Source organism: Haliaeetus albicilla, chromosome 28 (genome assembly GCF_947461875.1).
Source record: "Haliaeetus albicilla chromosome 28, bHalAlb1.1, whole genome shotgun sequence".
In the NCBI taxonomy this organism is placed as follows: Eukaryota; Metazoa; Chordata; class Aves; order Accipitriformes; family Accipitridae; genus Haliaeetus; species Haliaeetus albicilla.
The window spans coordinates 1,702,334-1,716,101 of NC_091510.1; the positions used below are offsets into that span (position 1 = coordinate 1,702,334).

General features: G+C 43.5%; 1 protein-coding gene across 1 annotated transcript; it reads right to left on the bottom strand.

Moving 5' to 3' along the window:
• Positions 1–5: 5 nt before the first annotated feature.
• On the bottom strand, positions 6–12,471 carry LOC138682430 (small subunit processome component 20 homolog). Its single transcript, XM_069773244.1, has 13 exons — positions 12,319–12,471; positions 10,934–11,084; positions 10,456–10,518; positions 9,969–10,127; positions 8,234–8,310; positions 7,361–7,440; positions 6,424–6,667; positions 5,260–5,460; positions 3,425–3,515; positions 2,021–2,106; positions 1,331–1,456; positions 607–773; positions 6–85 (listed from the first exon to the last, which is right to left on the bottom strand). Exons 2-13 carry the CDS (start codon positions 10,982–10,984, stop codon positions 21–23), a joined length of 1,410 nt encoding a protein of 469 aa, XP_069629345.1. The 5' UTR covers positions 10,985–11,084; positions 12,319–12,471; the 3' UTR covers positions 6–20.
• Between the last annotated feature and the right edge of the window lie 1,297 nt (positions 12,472–13,768).

Here is a 13,768-nt window from a genome sequence, read left to right on the forward strand (position 1 = left end):
GCCCGCGAGGACAGTTTTGTTCATGTAAAGCACTGTTGACATTCCTGTGCTGGGTCACTTCGAAGCACTGCAGTCTGGCAAGGCCCTGCAATAGGCAAAGGGACAGCAACTTATCTAGAGAAGCCCCATGAAGATATTCACTACCAAAAATAATTTTCAATGAAAAATAGTATCATCTGGCCCTAAATTACAGATCCTCACATTCAGCTTTTTACATAAGGACAGCTGTAGGTATCCATCTCTCTCTGACACTCAGACATCTCCCACTGCTACAGTACCAGAGCACTTTACAACCTTTGTTTATTGCCATCACATGCAGGCTAGCTTACAATGCTAGCAATTGCTCATTCCTGGCCTGCTACAGCTTACTTGCACAGCTGTGGCAGTCATTAAGTTCTTCTGACCTTGAACCTGTAAAACAGAGCAATCGTGCTTTGTAAGAAAAAACTCAAGGGAATCTCAGTTCTTATCAGAAGTTTACTTTCATCCTTCCAAGGCACTGTTAGAGACAAACTGAAGCACATAACAGTACTAAACATATTTAACCTCCCACATCTCTACAGGTCAGGAAGTAGCATACCCCCAGGTTCTACTGCCTGTACCTACCATTACTGAATTGCTTCACAGCTTCAAAGAGTAGATCCAAGAACATCCGTATCTCTTCGGGCAGTGAGCCGGCAAGAAATCGCAGAACGATTGACATGCGAGTGCCCGCCAAAGACTTGCCCTGCGTTTTGCTCCCCGTTTTGTTTCTCATTCTGCCATAGAGAATTCTTCAAGAGCCAAAAAGAGGTTGCATTAGCTTTCAGCAAGCCACCTGCTTCCTAACCTCTTATTCTGCAGGAGAAACTCCATATAAAATATTCTCTAGCGAGAACAAGCTGAGTGGAAGTCCCCTCTTCAGGGTCTCCACTGAATTACTACACATTGCCCAAAACCATCCCAGTGAAAGATCAGCTTCTGCTACGACAATGGAAGCTTTGCTGGAGACTTCAGGTATAAAACTAGTTGTCTGCACAACTTGCATCACTATATCTTAATAAAAATAAGTGGCAATACTCGGTGAACTGAAATGTTCTCACAGTTCTCTGTAAGCCTTAGCAGAAACAGTATTTACCAAAATGCTGTTTTTAAAGAAAACACTATTTGCATAACACATTACATAAATGTGTTAATAAGGAAACCATACAGAACATCACAAACTAAAGTCATCAAACCATACCATTAACCATAGGTTTATCTCAACTGTTTAAAATGAGAAGCAGCAGCATTACATCTCTGCTCATGCTACTTTGACATGAAACTTTTAAACCCACACTTCATGACACACCTCATAAGAACAGGGATGAGATCTGGTCGATGCTCCATTTTTACCACTGCGGTCTCCTCAGAAATACTGAAGTGGACTATTTCTTCTTTAAAACTCTTGTCCTCCAGTAGCCTTTGCAAATTCTCCCTGACAATAATAAACATTATTTGAGGGCAGGTAGGGTTATAAAAATAAACAGACACACACACATGCATCTATATCTAAATTACCTACCTATCTAATCTATGCTGTATATAAAATATTAAAGTACTATGTTCCCACCCTTTTATCAGAAAATATTTTAAAACCCAGCAAGTTCAAGCTAATTATGTAGCAAAGTACCTCCTGGACACATTCTGAAGCGATTATTCAAACACAAACTACAGTTTTTATGCTGTCGCTTTGGGTGGTTATGATTCACCGCTATAAAAGACCCCTTTGAAAATGATGCAACTACTAAGCACGCACTATTCTGGGACAGAATGAAAGTGATGCCATTTTCCTGAAACCCAAAAAGAGACACTGACCAACCTCAAGACCTTATTATTTCATTTTAGATAGGAAATATACGGCTGGCTAAAATTAAAATTTATACATACGTCTTCAACAAATACAGGGAAGGATCTCTCTTTGAGGCAACTGACCCCCAGCAGGCTTCTGATATGACAGCAGGCTCATTCACAGGTGCTAAAATAATATAAAAGCTTTTACCTGTATGGCAGTAGATGAGGATGCTTGTATGTCATTATACAGTCAAGAGCTATTCTCTGTACACTTTGATCTTGATGGGACAGTAACTGCAAATGACGAAAGAAAGAAGTTGAGTCCCTGTCTAGAAGACAGAAGTGCTTATTGAAAATAGTGAAACAACCCAAAGGCTCCAAGCTCATGGACTAACTTATCAAAATGAAACAGAATGTATGCGTTGCCAGTATAAAGCCAAGATGTGAATACACAACAGTCACTCATAAAAAGTGGACACGGCTGCTGGTAGCTCATATACACTTCCCCCCCCCATCTACATAGGATAGTTATAATATTTGGTTTTTCGTAATTGTCTTTTGGACCACCGTCAGCTTGCGTTTTCAGCCTCCAAAACCAGTTACCAGTTAGGTATTTGGGAAGACCGGATTAAAAAGCAGGCTACCCAAACCAGTAAGTGATGAAGTAATCTCTCTTCTTATGTCAGGCTGGTTTTCACACACTGTTTCGACCTTTACACATCTGTTCAATATTTTTGTAAGAATACAAGCAAACACATGGACCAACTCTTTTCCTAAGCAAAACTCTGAGGTTGACTGAAACAGAGTGGATGTTCTTTAGAGATTCTCAAATCTGGGGACTAATGAATGGACCTTCCAACTCCCACACCGGGTACCAGATGAAACCCAGGGAACTAACAAGTTCATGCCGCTTAGTACAGTTCTACAGCCCACTGACCGCAGCCTCAGGGAACACAAATTGGGAACAATTAGAGCAAACCCTAATGATCTCAACAAAGCCACAAGTCACGAACCAAGAAAACCTAGTAAAATTAATAAAACACCCTTTTAAGGAGTGTAGGATAAAGACTTACAATCCCTCTTCAGAGGCCTATTTTTCACAATCCCTTCAGGGAAATCCCTCAAAAAGGAATCTTAATCAAACTGAGTATTCTTCAGGAACAAATTCTGTTTTCTTTATTTGATGCAAAATGATCTGTTGTTCACACTGACCCTACTCTTCATAGATACAACACTGTAGGAGAAGGACAAATCTCCTTGGGTCTTCGCCAAGCGTTGGATTCAAAATCCTCTTCCAGATCCTGCCGTGCAAGTGGAACAGACTCCCTCTACAGCCACTCCTCCACCTTGCCAAAGACTACTACTTGTCTGTGCCAGATCTGTTTGCATGAGCCGCTCCTGACAAACTAAGCCAGGTATCTCACGCAGGTCTTTGCTAAAGGGGCTCATATCAAGTGAAGCCTGCTAGGAAGCCCTCTCAACGACAGCTCCTTTTTCAGCTATCATGCCTGGGTTCGGAAAGTGACAGGCTTCTGCTGTCTCAGACACTGCATTCAAATAACAATGAGTTCACTTATCAGCAGTAATTCTAAAAGCCAGCAAATAGCATCACCTGGGTATATAATGCGTTCAACTTCTGCTCCAGATACAGCGCACGAGGATTCGAGAATTTAGAGAAAACTTGTAAGTGGGCTATTAGTTGCCTGTAAAACCAAACAAAAAAAAATCAAAACACTTTTTTAAATGACCAGAAGAGAGAAACCTGCATTATCATAAACAAATGGAGACCTTTTATTAAAACTGATTAACAAGAAAGAAAAAAAACCACCACACAAGAGGATCCCTAGTCTACAGGCCTCCATTTCAGAGACACAGTGAGAATTATCTTGTTCCCTCTCCTAAGCAGCTCTTTCCAGCTGTCACTTCACTGCACAGAGAAGGCCATTTCCTCAGTAGCTCTAGATGGGCTCAGCTTTTGACGAGAAAGGAATACAAACAGCCAGGATGCAGACTGTGCTGGACTTATGCTGGGCTGCAAGCACAGATGGGACTCCGTTCCTCTAGAAGTGGCTGTGTCATCCCACATCTGCCCTACGTCCACTTTGTGGGAGAGGAGAGAGATGACCGGGATAAGGAAGGTGTGAGATCTCCTCTACCATATGCGCTGTGGGGCTGGCAGAGGCTGTCCTCCTCCAGCTGCTCCCCCTGGTAGTTTACACTGAACTCTCCAGACACTCAGCTGGGCCACTCTCCCCCATGGGCTCGGCCAAAGGACGAGTACAACACCTTCCAGCAACCCCACGCCGAGTTTGGGGCAGGCGTGGGTCCTCCCGCTGCCTCAGCCAGACCTCGTGGGCCGCGGAGTGCAGCCCCACCAGGGCTCTCCTACCGCGGCACAGGCCTGACTGCGTGAACTGTCCAGGGTGAAGGCAAAGGGAGGTCAGTCCAGAACTCATTAACACACCTCCGGTAAATCTTTTACGCCTTTGGTACTGCTACCAGAAACTAATGTTCCACTTCAGCACATGGACATTTTGAGATGGAGGTTGAAAAGGAAAAAAAAACAAAACAAAACAAATCCAAAAAACTTGGACTGTCACTGTATTTTAATTCCTGCTAATTTACAGATACAAGCCAGAATGTGGGAACAAAATGAAACACCTGTAAGACACCTGGGATTAAATGACAATTCAGGTTACATATCAAATACTTGTCGTGTTCCAACATGCAAGGTGACATTTTGAAGTCCTCTGTCATTACAAGGGCCATCCTTTGCAGAAAAAGTGGCAAACTACAAATCTTTATGATGTATTTGTAATGGACATTTGACAGAGGTCACCAGGGTAAAAAGACTCTGGTTAGACAAATTGTGGAGAGTTCATACGAAGAGTCACTTTCTCCATGTATTCCGCGCTGCAAACAATGACATTACAATGGCATGTAGGTTCAGTCTAAACCACCACCAAATAAAAATCTTTGTCCCTAAGGCGACGACTGGGACCAAGATTTCTAACAGGTAGGCAATGGCAGAATCCCAATATTAAAATACCTAATTGAATAGTCTCATTTTTTGAAGTGTTTGGCAATGCTCGTGGTTTTAAAAGACCAACAGATCCACACAGAGAAGCCAGGGGAATGCAGGTACAGTGACCTCTGAAAACTTCACAATGGCTTCAGAATACCACATAATTTTTGCTTAAAGTAACACAAACCACAGACTGTCAGCAGGTAATGAGATAATGATAAAGCCTGGGCAGGGTCTTTGGATGTTTAGTACTGTGCAGGCAGTTTCTGACTCTCAAGTGCTTATAAGCCACTGAAAAGTTATGAAGTGCAAGCAAAAGAAGAAAAATGAATATATATAAAAACATAGCTTTTATCTCAACATGAGCTACTGAATCTGCCTTTCCATGAGAGCACTAGCAAGGCAAAACTAAAAATACTCACTTAGCAGCAGCTCTTCTTGTTTTCTTTTTCAGTAGTCCTACAGTAATCTGTTCCCCTTCTTCCTTTTCTTCTTCCTCCTCCTCCATAGCAGCATCATTCACCTCTTCAGCAGGTATTTCTTTTGCTGCTACTGTACCCCTAGTTTTCTTTCTAAGATCCTGAGATGGAGCCACTAGTGAATCTGCTGGGTAGTACTCGTTTCTGTGTTTAAAAAAGAAAGAAGGAAGGAATTAAGCAGCTTAGCATTTTTCAGGGTTTCAGGGCGAGAACAACTAAAAACTCCACAATCCACCATTCTCATCGGTAATGGCACTGTGTCTTGCGAGACTATATGGCTAAAAATTCCCAAAGAAGAGTATTTCACTAAGTATACGCTTCTTGGCCTACAAGTTAGAGATATAAGGCAGTGACCAAATATATTAAAGGAGACTGGAGTTACCTGGTGGAAAGGAAAAGAGACACGAATCGCTGAATTACTAGAGGTCTGTAAAGAGGTTCTGTGGAGGGCATGGGGGTTGTGTTTGCTTGAGTGGGCAGGTGAACAGTGAGTATGGCAGTGTGAGAGTAAGTGAGGAAACTAACCTACTACGATATGGTTCAATTTTTCCAGGAAGGCAAGCAAAACATAGCTTTTCTAATCATAGAAAAGGAGTATCAGAAACCTTCCCCTGCCGCAAGATCACATCGACCCCACGTGCATCATACTATCTGATATGTGCACACATGCAAGCACACCACTGCTCTCCCTCCAGGGGCAGGAAATTCAATCAGCCTCTAACAAAACCAGTATTTTCCCCATCTTGAGGGAAAATATTTTGGTCTTCTGTGATTCCATATGAAAATGTATTTTCATTTTTAAAAAAAGTTACTTTATTTCTACTGAAACCACTCTCTAATGGTGTAATGAGTCTGTGACAGTGGCAAGTCAATAAATGAGAGACTAAGCAGCAGAAACGTACTGCCAGTTTAACTTCAGCCTGCTTCTTGTGTGATGTCTCTAACAGCATCCACATTTCAATCAAAAGGTTATCTTAACTGGAAAGAGACATCGCATCAGCCATGCATTCAGGAAATAAAGTCTATAATGGGATAACCATAGTCTTAAAGCTCAGCAACGCACTGAGAGCAATGTGTCCTCTCAAATGAAAAATAAATCTTACTTACCTAATAAATCTCAAAAGAAGTGGGGAAAGTTCCCTCGACCTAGGCTCCACTCTGTCTGGAAACTTATCCAGTGCTTTCCACAGTAGAAAACGGAAGTTTGTGTGGTCCAGCCGCTCACTGCAATCTGTTCCAGTCCTCAGCTGCTCCAGGAAGACAGTCCCCACCCCTCCTTCTGGCATCTTCTTGCTTTCTGTTTCAGCAATGCTTTCTTCCTGTTCATCTAATTCATTTTGCAGCTCCATTTCTACAGAACAGATGAAGAAAATCTCTTCAGGTTACTTCATTATCACCACTAGCAAGGGATCGGTCCCCCGTTACATAAGTAATACTTTTGGGGACAGGTACCTGCTCAGACAACTGTATTTAACACTGACCTGGAAGACCTGCATTGCTTAGAAAGTATTCTAGGATGCCTTACAGCCCTGATGCGTCTCAGTTAAGCTCAGTTCTCTTGAATAACACAGAAGCCCACAAATGGCTGCATGCTTATGGCTCTATCATGAAATCATAGATTCCATACACCCATAGCTAAACCTCAAGAGCACACCCAAGACAGACACTGTTTGCAGGAATTCCACTGAATCTATGCAGCAGAAAGATGGTCAGCCCCATTATACAGGTTTTGTCATTGCTCCTGATCAGTCTGGGCAGAGCCAGCCTTAAGCAGGGATGAAACTGCTGCATGGCTTCCTGCAACCTGCAACTCCCTCCTGTAATGCAGGTGCCTTTTCTACATACTTCTTGGTGTTTAGGACAGGAGGAGACACTGACTTCTCCCAGGCCTCTCCATTCCTGTCCTGGACATGACACTGGTAGTCAAGAGCCCTGGTTCTGAATTCCCCCATCACATGTAAATTTGGGGCACATAAAAACGCAGTCATGTCATTCACAATTAGCTGGGTTACTGTCATAATAAGATTTAGGATCCATGACTTACCAGCATAGGTAGCAGCCCTCTCCAAATGTTCATATAAGACCTTCCAGAACTGTTTATTCTCCATTTCCTTTGCATAAGAACTAAAAAAGCATAAGACAGCACAAAAGTAAAAAGAAAATAAAAAAAGCCATGCATCAGTAGGCAAGTTAACAACTAACACAATCAGAGGCTTCGATCACTGCTTCAATGTGGGTGTCCGAAGACAGGACATCTGCACAATACAGCTGTAGCACTTCCTTGCCTTTACTCCTGGATCCCAAATGTCAATTGTTATTAAAATAATCTGGTTGCACCTCATGACTTCAAACGAACTCAAATGGAGTAAAAATGTTCTCAAGCCTTCTACTGACTTCTATACAGTAACATCATATAGAACCAAAGGAAGAATTAGCATGGACACATCTTTTGAAGAGCTGGTTTAATTTTTTTTTTATCAGTTCACTAGTCTGAAGGGGGAAATCCCATCCTTTTTAATCATACAACGGAGGGGAAAAAACAAGAAGATAAAGTCATGCTGAAAGCAGACACCTGAGACGGGGAAACTGAGAGGGACTTCTCGCTCCTTTAAGCATTTGTGAAATACTAATCAAATCCTGCTACCTTTGAGTCAAAACTCTGATGCTATTTGACCACATTTGTTACAAGTTCCCTTTAATAGTAAGAAAAATCAGAAACCAAGTTAAAAAGCAAGAGTCTGCACAGGCTGTGATTTATTTGAGAGATCAAATTAGTTTCAGAAGATTTCACATGAAGGTTCTCATGCACAGATCTCTCCAAATCGGGTATTTTTACCTCAGCTTTTGTGTACAGAACAATAGAAGGAATGTTCTGTGAGACAACCACAGATTGCAGCATCCAACTGCATATACTCACGTTACGAGTTCAATTACAGGATCCCAGAGAGGGCTGAAGTTAATGTAAAGCATTCCCAGTAAATACCGAAGAGGCACCTAGAATGGCATACAATACCATCTTGTTGAGATGTAAAAAACAATAGTTAAACACCAACCAACCTCCTCTAACCTTTCTTCCTCTCGCAGAGGAAACTCTGATCAAAGAAGTCCTCAGAAGTACTACAAGTAATGAAGCAAGCCACACATCTTTGTCTCATAGCTGCATGAGGAAATCTATACCCTATTTACTGTAAGCCGCACTGAGATCTAGTCACCACACCTACATACCATGAATGTGCAAAAAACAGTTCAGCACAGCAGATGATCTGGATCGCCTGCCTCCCCCTCAAACTTCGGGGATCCCATAGCAGCATTAAGGACCTCAGAAAGAGGAAAGTTTGCCCTGAAGAGCCTTCATTGCAGTAGGCCTAGAAGCATGTCCTCTGGACTGGCTCCTTGCTGACCTACATGCAGTAGGACTGACCTACAACCCTTCCTCACAGGAGCTTACAAGTCAAGGTAAAAAAATTATACAGGTACAGCAACAGCCAGAAAAATAATTTAAAAACCCCTCCCACCAAATCCATGATAATTTTGCTGGTTTTGGCTGGGGTAGATTTAATTTTCTTCATAGCAGCTAGTATGGGGCTATGTTTTGGATTTGTGCTGGAAACAGTGTTGGTACTTCAGGGATGTTTTCGTTACTGCTGAGCAGTGCTCACACATTCGAGCCAAGGCCTTTTCTGCTTCTCACCCCAACCCTCCAGCAAGCAGGCTGGGGGGGGAACGGGGGGGGGCACAAGGAGTCTGGAGGGGACACAGCCAGGACAGCTGACCCCAACTGACCCAAGGGATATTCCAGACCACAGGACTTCATGCTCAGCATATAAAGCTGGGGAAAAAAAGAAGGAAGGGGAGGACATTCGGAGTGATGGTGTTTACCTTCCCAAGTAATGGTTACACGCGATGGAGCCCTGCTTTCCTGGAGGTGGCTGAACACCTGCCTGCCCATGGGAAGTGGGGAATGAATTCCTTATTTTGCTTTGTGTGCACGGCTTTTGCTTTACCTGTGAAACTGTCTTTATCTCAGCCCACGAGTTTTCTCACTTTTACCCTTCCAATTCTCACCCCCATCCGACCGGGGAGGAGCAAGCAAGTGGCTGTGTGCTGCTTAGTTGCCGGCTGGGGTTAAACCACAACAATCATTTAACTAGTAAAATTGTGACCCTTCCAACATCTAGAAAGTAAGGTCCCCTTTAGCTCAGCAGCAGAGGAGATTCAACAGTCACAGGCATGCAAGATTTTCACCCTGCAGCAAGATCCCAAAGCTAGGCTCTCCAAAGGCCAATGGCAATCCTACCAATGTTCAACCATGCTGAGGGTATGGCAATGTCATGGTTTTCAATTTGCTCACGACTCGCTTCTCCCTGGAATCATTTGCCTTCCTTTCCATGATATCAAAACCTGATTAATCTGGCTGTGGGCCATTTATCTAGATATCACTGTTCTTCTACTAAATATCCAAGAGAACACAACAGTCCCAAGGACAATGGGAGCTGTGATCCTTACTAGCAAGTAAGTTTTCTAAAACCTAATCCGGGAGCTAATTGATTTTTTGATGAACTCTTATTAAAAACTCTCCAATCCGTGTGATGGAATAAGAACATTCTCTTGGAATAAAGGAATGCCACAACTGCTTTTTGACAACTGCTTACCTCCTGCAAAGATCCACTTGGTATTGCAGACTGCACTATATCACATCTTAGTTTCCTCAAATGCAGAAGTTTCTCTCTGTAATCATTCACTGTTGCTGGCACAAGTTCTGCTTGGAGCAATATGGCAAATACTGGCTGCAGTTCCCCTGTGCCATCACCCTGAACAAACAAGTGGCATTCATTTTGTTAGAGTATCCTTTCCTCTTTGAAAGGTATTTCAACAAAACTACAGAGTCCCAGCCATTTTGGACGGAAGAACAAAGTCAAGGGACTTGCTCTGTTTTCCACCACTTAGGCGCCAAAACTCACACATCTGAAAACATCAGGAGGCAGGGGCACAAAGAAATAAAACGGGAATGAGAATACACAAAAGCAGAGGACAACCTCTACCAGACACATGCTTTGTTTCTGCAAAGTGGAAAACTGTTCACACACAACATCAAACACAGATGGCTTTGAAATGTTAAATGAAAAGTTTTAGCCCTACCTCAATCTGTGTAGAAGGTGGATTCTCAAAATGGTTTAGAATTCGAACAGTCAATAGCCGGACCTATCCAAAGGGGAAACATATGTCAGAAGCATGCAGGAGAACGCGGGCTACAAACACGCCTAAATAGAGGTTTATGTTTTGCACAGGAGGCTGATTTTGCTAGGTTCCTCCTAGAGTTCAGAAACAGATGAGCTCCTGTAGTCTAGCAGGCAATTCAAAATTAATATATTAGGCTCCTGATCTGATTCACCTCTAGGGAAGCAGCAAGCCTCGCAGGGCTAGAAGTTAACCTCTGTTAACTCATAACCCATGGCAGCCTCTTAGAAATGGACACAGTCCTAAACAGATACTACGGAAGGAATAGCTTTACACAGTCTCATGTTTCTCCTGTCAGCCTTTGCCATTTAACTCAGTTTACGTAAATTACATTGTTAAAATACAAATTATCTTGCGCATGCTCAAAAAAGCAGATTACCTTGGAAATACCAGTGGAAATATTAGGATGCAACTTCTCAAACAAGTCCATTAGGTTCTCTTGGGAAAGGGGTTCCTGGCAGCCACACAATGCCAACCTCGTGTAATAGAGATCAGCCAACAGCAACGCAGAGGGGTCTGAAGGGAAAGTGCTATAACAGAGTGGTTTATTAGCATACTAACAGCACTGCAACAATACAGATATTCGAAAATAAGGCAGTAGCGATGGTAACAATACTAAGGTAAAATTCCACACGACTTCAGACTCTGCTGGCACCAGCAGACCGGTGAAGTCAGACTTCACCAGCATGCTGGCTTCCAGCCTCAAAGCCCAATTACCTGTGACAGCCCAAGAGGCATGAGATTCCTCATTTGTACTAATCGGGCTTGTCAAGCTGGGGCTAGCAGGCTGGGCCGACACACACAGAGCTGCAGAAAACAAATCTGCATATGTCAGACAAGGGCTGCTGCTACTGCCCAGGTGCCCAGTCAGTGATCAACTTCAACAGAAAAGAAATAATCCAGGCTTAGGTGAGGCACCAGGAATCCTGCCAGCCCACAGGGAAACCTCCTTCTGCTACCTTACATCCCTTGCTCCAAGCGGGTTTCACACCCCCAGCCCAAAGCTGGCAGAAGAGCACTAGACTGAAGCTCCCTGCCAAGACTTCCTGCCTGATCTGGGCAAACTGCTTCATCTCCATCGTGCCTCACACGTGGGCACCATGACTTCCTAACTGAACAGGATGTTTTGAAGCTCAAGCCACCAAAGACTTGGAGATGCTCCAGCCCAAGAGTGATGGGAGATGACAAGTTCAGCAGGATTTGCTGGAGAGACATTAATGGTCTCCCTCAATCCCTTCAGCCACTCAGTTGTATGTGCTAATTATAAGTAGAATAGAATTATAATAAATAAAATGGAGCATACAAAACCTCCTCCCGCTGTGGAGCAAGCACACACATGGGTATGTAAGGACATGGAGGAATCCCAACACCACCAGCAGACTGCAGAAGTTCAGCCTTTTGACACAACTCAGAAAGTGCTGTTCCTGTCTCTTTTATCATTATAATGTAACACACAGTTATTAAGTGTAGTGCTCCTACGTAAAACTAGAACCAACGTATTTGACACTACCCTGCAGCTGGCTATGAAAGCTTCAGTTTGCAGAGAAAACACCACTGAACAGGCACTACACCTACCTGGCTCTCCAAACAAACAGTGTCTACAACATTGCTACCTTAACCACAATACTGAAGCAACATGCCAGCATAACAGAATGGGCAACACACAAATTGGAATTTAACAAGCCCCTACATAAAGGCAAAGTCAACTCTTTGCCGTACCAAGGAGAATCACGAAGAATCACAGAACAGGCAGAGTTTACTTACGTCACCAAGCTCTTGACACGCTCCACAGGTAACAAATGGAGTAGTTCAGAAGACTCTGCCAAACTAAGAAGAGTACTTACAGCTTGGCAGGCCACAAACAGGCTTCCTGGAGCAAAGAGAGAACAAGAACAGCCTGTATATTTACTCAGCTCTCACTGACTTGTGTTTGTATGGTGCTTGCCCAACCTGAAATGGCTGAGTCACAGAAGTAGGGTAACATATGGATCCCAGAAGTGCCATGTGTATTTTCTCACCATAACCCATAACGGAAATGCTCCTCTGGCTATCAAAGTTAAGTGCCTACTCCAGCAAGCCAGCATTGAAAGCTGTGAGCAATTCCCAGTTTGCACCTGTTTCCATCGCGCCCATGTACACAGAGAGCAGAGATCTGGAGCTAAGCATTGTTGCAGGAGTCTCAGACACCTCAATGTATAAATGGCACTCAGAAATGAAGAAATGCCACCCAAAGTGATACCAATGCAGCAAAATAGAAACAAAAATATATACCGATGCTAGCACACAGGCACCTATAAACCTCGGCACTTTGGCAGCACACTACTGTATGAGATCTCCAAAGCTGTCCCATGTACTTAAAGTCTGAATATTTGTTAGTGAATGGAAGGAGGGTCCGCTGAATTTTGTTACAGCAATCGCATCTCCTTCCTAAACCTCTCAGCCTTCTTTAGGGATGGAGGGTTTCCCAGGAGCACAGCAGAGAAAGCCCTTCCAGGCAAGAAAGGGGAAGGGCAATTCCTTTCCCCTAACACTCCTAAGTTAGCAAGTATGTTGGTTAAAAAAAAAAAAAAAAAAAAAAAAAAAAAAAGAATTCCCCTCTCCTTCGTCTCTTCCCAAGCAGAAGAAACACTGTTCCTAAACAGGCAAATTAAAGAAAGTTTTTAAAGGATGTAATTTTCTTACACGCTGCCAGCTGCCACAGAAAAGAAAGGGAAGTGGGCGTTCATTTCCCGTTTATTCCTTTGAAAACGTCCCTTTACTCCAAGTTGCTTAATTCCCCAGGTGTGTGCCGAATGCTGCTCACCATTAACCTCCGTAAGGAGCGCCTCAAAGAGAGGAGAAGAAACAGCAAGTAATGGCAGGATGAAGCTTTCTGCATCTATAGTGTAACGGCACAAGTTCCCAACTGTAATCTGCATACCATTTGGTAGCAGTAGGTCTGTGCTGGACAAAGACAGCAGCTCCCACCTCACTATAGACACACTTATATGATCAATAGGGTAAGCACTGCGCATACAGGCAGTTACCCCTGAACAGCTGCCAGGGGTAACTTGCTGTTGCTCTGTCCCAGTTCACAAGCCTGCTTCCCTGCACCCCACAGCAACTGTAGAAAAACACCCAGTTCTGGGATTTGCACTTTGCCTCAGGCCTCGGAGGCCAGGCAGGTCAAATAGGGAGCACGGGGCTGGGGTGTGCCTTGCACAGGCAGTGAGAG

Coding starts and splice junctions, on each gene's coding strand:
- LOC138682430 (XM_069773244.1), bottom strand. CDS start 10,984: ATGGACTTGTTTGAGAAGTTGCATCCTAATATTTCCACTGGTATTTCC. Junction 7,441..8,233: donor CCTGTAATTGAACTCGTAAC/GTGAGTATATGC, acceptor ATGCTTTTTTAG/TTCTTATGCAAAGGAAATGG. Junction 3,516..5,259: donor ACAAGAAGAGCTGCTGCTAA/GTGAGTATTTTT, acceptor TTGGTTTTACAG/GCAACTAATAGCCCACTTAC.